The sequence below is a fragment of the Sceloporus undulatus genome, chromosome 1, assembly GCF_019175285.1.
Source record: "Sceloporus undulatus isolate JIND9_A2432 ecotype Alabama chromosome 1, SceUnd_v1.1, whole genome shotgun sequence".
Taxonomy (NCBI): Eukaryota; Metazoa; Chordata; class Lepidosauria; order Squamata; family Phrynosomatidae; genus Sceloporus; species Sceloporus undulatus.
The window spans coordinates 39,304,239-39,310,655 of record NC_056522.1 but is presented as its reverse complement, the minus strand read 5'-3'; the positions used below and the strand labels follow the sequence as shown (position 1 = coordinate 39,310,655).

The window sequence follows — 6,417 nt, the reverse complement described above, 5'->3', positions numbered from 1 at the left end:
TATATATATATATATTCTAAATGTCTGGGTCGATCTTGGGAGTTGGACGATGGTTTTAGAGTCCCTCCTCAATGCATGGTATAGTGGTTTGAGCCTTGGGCTGCTCGGGGTTGGATTCCCAGCTCTGCTTACCCACTGGGTGACCTTGGCCAAGTCACACTCTCTCAGCCTGAGGCGAAGGCAAGGGCAAGCCTCCTCTGAACAAATCTTGCCAAGAAAATCCCATGATTTTACCTTAAAGTCTAAGTCGGAAACTCCTTAAAGGCACACACTACCACCTCCACCATCATCACCAGTGCCTCCTCGGATTTCATGAGGGGCTTTCTACTCCTGGTCAAAAACAAGCCCCAATCCCTCTCTTTTCCGACCTCGCCCTTCCCCTCTCCATCCAGACAGTGTGCAACTCTTTCCCATTCCCACCCAGCGTTGGCAACTTCTGGACGCTGGCATTGGTGCCAAGTAGGGGTCCAGCGTCCTTCTGCTTGTGAGAAGCTTGGGACAGACAGGCAAGAGCGATACGTGTGTTCAGAAAACAACAACACAACTCCCTACCGGCCCGCAACAAACACAGGCAGAAACCACAAGCCGAGCCCAATGCCTTGCCTGTAAACCATCTTCAACTTCCATCCCTGGCAACTGCTTGGCAAAAAAAAAAAAAAAGGGGGGGGGATTTCACTTTCCAAAGAGGAAAAAAAAAAAGAGGGGTGGGGGAGAAAGTCTGCAAAATTACGCCTTCCCCTCTCATTTGTTCGCCGATTCCCTCGGAAATATATATATGTGGCTATTTATAGGCTGAAAAGACACAGCCCTGAACCTGGAGTCATGCGAAGCCTCCTGTGTTTGTGTTCCCTTTTTGCCAAGGGACCCGTCCGGCTGCTCTTTTGAGCGCTTTGCCTGCGGAGAAGTCGAGCCACAGTCCGAAGGCAAAGAGCGAAGAGATCGGCCAGGAGGAGACTTCCAGCTGCTGAGACCCCGAGTGTCACGAAGCCCCCCTCGACACCCAGCTATGTGAGTACCTTCCCACGAGCGATTGCCTTCCGTGTCGTCCGTCCCCTGGGCTGGCTCCTTGCCTTGCCTTGCCTGGGGTTTCTCTGCAACACCTCTTTGGAATATATGTATGTATGTATGTATTTTACTTCTTCCATCTCAACCCCCTCCCTCCATCCTGTGTTCCTCTTGCACTTTCTTCCTTGCTTTCAAGAGAGCAACCACGCGCGCAATGCGCCTACTTGAAGGCAAGGAAGAAAGTGCAAGAGGAACGCAAGAGGATGGAGGGGATGGGAAGGAAGGAAGGAAAGGAGGAAGGAAGGGAGGAAGGAAGGAAGAGAGGGGAAAAGAGCATGATTTGCTAAGGGCATGCTTTGCCCGAGATCTCTAGTCCGCTGGTCTCCTTCCCATTTAGCGACATGTCACAAAATTAGCCAAACTGAGCCAAATCCTTCCTTCAGTTTAGCAACGTTGAGGGAAAAAAACCTCTTAGCCAAACTGAGCCAAACAGAGCAACTTTCGGCAAAATGAGCAAAATTTAGCACAGTCTCTCCTTCACCTTGGCAAAATTTAGCAGGAGTCTCCTTTCAAATTAAGAACATTTAGCCAAATGAGCAAAATTTAGCACAACCCCTCCTTCAGTTTATCAAAATTTAGCAAGATCCTTCCATCAAATTAGCAACCTTGGGCAAAATGAGCAAAATTTAGCACAATTCTTCCTTTAGCTTAGCAAACTTTAGCAAGATACTTCCTTCAAATTAGCAACCTTTAGCAAACCCCCTCCTTCAAATTAGCCAAATGTAGCAAAATTGAGCAAAATCCCTCCTTCGAATACAGCAACACTGAGCAAAATGTAGAACAAACCCTCCTTCAAAATTAGTAAATTTCAGCAAAAGATCCTTCTTTCGAATTAGCAACATTTAGCCAAATCAGCAAATTTTAGCAAATTTCCCCTTCAAATGTAGCAACTCTCAGGAAAAGGAGCCAAATTTAGCACAATCCTTCCTTCCAGTTAAGCAAATTTCAGCCAGATCCCTGCTTCAAATGAGCAACATTTAGCAAAAATAGCACAGTTTAGCACCTTCTCAATGCCTCTTGTCCAGATGCCTTAACTATAAAGGAGGACGAGGCATGGCAAAATGTAGGACCTTCAGGGGAGGAAAAAAAAGAATGTCGCTAAAAAGCCTCATGCCAGTGTCAATCCATGCCTCTCGGTCATGCTTAAAAGGGAGGACGTTTGGACATTCCTCCCGGACAGAAGGGGAAATGGAGGACGGATCCGGGAAAAGGAGGACCAAGCCTGGCCACCTTGAGCTCGCATCCGTAAAGTTGCAGGTTGCGCCGGCGATCGGGAGCCGAGAGAGGAGAGCAACATCTGCCCGACTGCAATGCTCTCTCTTTCCTTCTCAGCCCCCAATTGGGAGGGCATCCTTTCCCGGGGGTCTATGGGCAGGAACTGGGGGGCTTTGTGGGCTCCGATGGGCAAACGCAGAAGAGGCATCGTGCCCTGCATGCCCTCCTTTCCAGAAAGGAAGCGGGGCAGCAGGGAAAGCCACTCTCTCAGACTCTCTCTTTGCAAACATGCCTCTCAAGAAGGAGGCTCAAGTCTATAGGAAAGCCCACGATCCTACTTTCTTGCCAGGTCCCTTTTCGCTTCGATCTCCTTGCCAAGTGGAGGCAAGGCAAGGGAGAAGGAGGAGGGCCTGCTGGGCTGCCCCTTGCTTTCGGTGCCAGGCTCCATCCGGGATGGCAGGGCGGTGGGCCCTTGGCATGGGAGGGGGGTCTGCCATGCCTAGGAGCTCAGAGGCACATAGCTGAGGGGCCAGCGCAGTCCCAGAAAATAGCAGCAGCAGCAGCAGCAGCAGGAAGAACTTGGAGGGACTTTGCTGCCTCATGTGGAAAAAAGTGACTTCGATCCAGGGCCATTTATAGGCGACAGGAAAGCCGCCTTTTCAATGAGCGGCAGCCAGGGACACCAAGGCAAAGCAACACACACAGAGACACACACACACACCCTGCTCTCTCCTGGCCAGGGCTCGGGGAGAGGAGGAGAAGCCTTGATTCCCAGGACCCTCTTGCATTTTGGGTGTCAGGCTGCACTTTCTTTGCTCCTGGCCTTCCAGGTCTTTGCACGTCTGAAGCACACAGTGCCAGGCACCGGTGGTGCCAGGTTACACTGGGACAGGGCAGGGATCACACAGAAAGCAGGCAGCCTTCTTAGAAAGATCCTTGCTTCTACCAAAGACTAACTAATAGCCCCTCCCCCCCCCCCCCATCCTCCAGGTATACAAACATTAAACAGACTGGACACATTGGCTGGAAGTGATCATCTCTCAGATTCTAGAAATAAAGTCAGCAGGACTTTTCTTTGTATCCTTGTAACATCTCAGATAGATAGATAGATAGATAGATAGATAGATAGATAGATAGATAGATAAAAATCAGGATTGAAAAATAACCAGGATTGTATCTTATGGGAGAAGCAGAAGAGCATTGCTAAGCAAACAACTGACCAACACAGAACTGTGGACTTTCTTTTCAATCCTTTCTCTGGCTTGCTATTTTCTTCTCCCATACCATCAATTAAAAACTAACTGAAAATAAAAATGTAGGAATATGGTACTCCTTAAAATATGTATACTGGCAAGAAAGTTATGGGAGAGAGCAAGATAATGGTAGGGAATAATGTCATTTATAACAGTGCTTCTTAAACTGTCTGATGTGGGTGACCAGCATGGTCCCCCCCCCCTCTTTCCAGTGTTGCAGGAACAGGCACCATATTTGTGTCCACTGAGTAAAATCATTGCTTTCTTTCCTCGAAACCTGCTGCAGATAAGCACTAGTCTATAGGCCGTGTCTTTGAACAACACTTTAGAAAACATAGGAAAAAAAGGAAGACTTGAATTTAATCCCAAATGTTTCTCACTTGGAATCTGCAAACGTAACAACGGTCAGTTATTGGTCAGTTATTCTTTAAAGTTAAGAACCTGTGAAAGTATCAAAATCTCTGTTTCCAGGATTGTGCTATGGGTCATGTAAAGTTCTTTTAATATGCCATAATCCCCATGGTAGTTTGTGCCATCCTTTCCCATGCGCAGGCATGACTGAGGTGTTAGTCCAGATTTATGGCAAACTTATACTAGAGATGTGTTTGTTTTTTGGCATGGAAAAGTTTTGCCTCTGAGCAACACCAAAATTCAAGACTACATTGGCTCTGTTTGGTTAATGAAATTCTGTGAATGTTTTCAACTTGGAATCATTTGTGCTTTTCTCACTATATTTTTGTATTCAAACACTTTTACAGGCTTTAAAGGTAAATTTCCTATATCTTTCATTGTAAAGATGCTTCACTTACCCCCTTTTCAAAACTGGAATATGGAGTCACAGTTGGGTCTTTCCCTTACTTTACTTATTGTTATTATCCAGCAATTTATCTGAACGATTGTTTGTCAAAGCTGAGGTACCCATTATTGCTATGTGGGATTCAAATCCAATGGGAAATAATGATATTTCTGGAACAAATGAGCTAAAAACAAATGAAACAAGTTATAGCATTGGTCTATTTCATTATTATTTTTCATCTCTTGGTGAGTCAATGCCTGATGACTCACAAACGAATATGTGCTGTACTGAAAAGCATTACATATGAGGCGACGTTGGTCAACATGAAAGTAAGATGGCAAGGTTTATATATGTGATGACTGACGACATGTGTAAGTAACCATTTGTTAGCACAGCTGTCAAATGAACATATGGTATTATTGCTACTAACACCACCTCTACTATTATATATATGGAAAGGGTGGGTGAGCACATGACCTTTAATGAGCAATAAGGGGATCTTGGTAGTTAAGGAGCAGGATCTCAACACTGGCAGGTAGGTTGTTACTAATTTTACCTACTTGCAGGCGGAGAGCAAGTTGCTGCTCCTATTCATTATCATTCAAATATCTTTAAACATGAAGACTCATAGAAGCACAATGTGTATGTCAAAGTGTCCTCCATGTGGTCAGTGCAGCTTACTCCTAAGTAAGACTGCACAGGATAGATGGTGAGCAGCCTTTTCTATTTCCTTAATAATTTGCAGTGCTTGATCATTTCTGAATTATTATTAATGCCTGAGGAAGCTCTACGACATCTTGGTCATCCAATTTTTTCAGATCATTTTGGGGGGTGACTTAGCCACACAGCCTAGCCTTGGGGCATTTGGGGTCCAAGGCTTTGGAGGAGCAGTTTTCATCAGGACTGCAACAAAGTGGGCAGGGTGAGTGTTAAGCTCCATTTTTCTCTTTGTGGGACTTCTGATCCTCATCAGGTTCTTACACTGGCTGATTGCTAAGTGGAGGCATGTGTAGCTTGGGCCTCACTGATTCTTTTTTCCCTTCTAGGACATTAGAAGTACACCAACATCTAGCTTCATTTTGCCCTTCAATAACTGTAACAATGCATGGCACAGTTTTGTGTTCTAAATAATAATAATAATAATAATAATAATAATAATAATAATAATAATACAATTTGTAAAATACAACTTGTAAACATTTTCATTTAATAAATTTTAGGGCATATTAGTACTGTGATTTAGGGGCTTATAAGCATCACATTTTAAAATGTAGGTGGACATTGCTTAGGGTCTCTCTCTTTATGCAGTTACAGAGGCATAACTAAGATCTAGAAGTAGGCTTGCTAGATGAGGTAAGTGTACAGTCGTGAGATGTTTTATGTGAATCCTTTAAAATAAAGGCCTAGATCTGTTCTTATATTCTTATCTGTGATATCTTACTTAGATATGATAAGGCATAAGGCCATTAAAAAAAAACTATTACCTTTGTGGCCGGCGAGAGAAAAAAAGAGTCTTTTTTCATTTAAGAGTGCTAAGAAAGAATTTCCACTGTACAATTGGTCCTCCACATCCATAGATTCTGCATCCAAAGATTCAACCATTAATGGCTAGAAAATATTCTAGTCATCGTTGTCATCATCATCAAAATAACAAGCTTTGATTTTGTCATTCTGTATAAAGGACACCATTTTACTACCCCACCGTATACAATGAGACTTGTACACATGGGGTGGTTGTGGTGGTCCTGGAGCCAAACTGTAGCAGATACCAAAAGGCTCAATGTACTAAATATTCTTTACTGCGGTTCCATGTATAGGTCAGCAAGCATTCACATTGCAGGCTACTTCCACTGAAGGGTGAATTTTGCTTTCTCTCTGTCATTTTGGGATATGCTAGGAATGTTGCGATGGGGGGCAGTTAAAATGGGATCATTGCCCCGCAATACAAATACTGGCCCCATGAAATTTTTATGGAGTGTCCAAATTCCTAGCATTGCAGAAGCTTAACATTTCAGTTGAACACTAAGAAACAGAATTTATTATTATTATTATTATTATTATTATTATTATTATTATTATTATTATTAT

General features: G+C 43.9%; 1 protein-coding gene across 6 annotated transcripts in view; it reads left to right on the top strand.

Moving 5' to 3' along the window:
• ESRRG (estrogen related receptor gamma) overlaps positions 1-6,417 on the top strand; it is a 612,697-nt gene that overhangs the window by 8,195 nt on the left and 598,085 nt on the right. For 4 of the 6 annotated variants that reach the window (XM_042444954.1, XM_042444953.1, XM_042444952.1 and 1 more), the window contains exon 1: positions 814-1,008. Coding sequence is in view for 1 of the 6 variants with exons in the window: in XM_042444960.1 (XP_042300894.1) it covers positions 1,007-1,008 (2 nt within the window). In the remaining 5 variants the exon portion in view is untranslated. Of the gene's footprint in view, positions 1-813; positions 1,009-6,417 lie in introns of those variants that run through there. The other 2 variants (XM_042444949.1, XM_042444960.1) reach the window with 1 other exon arrangement.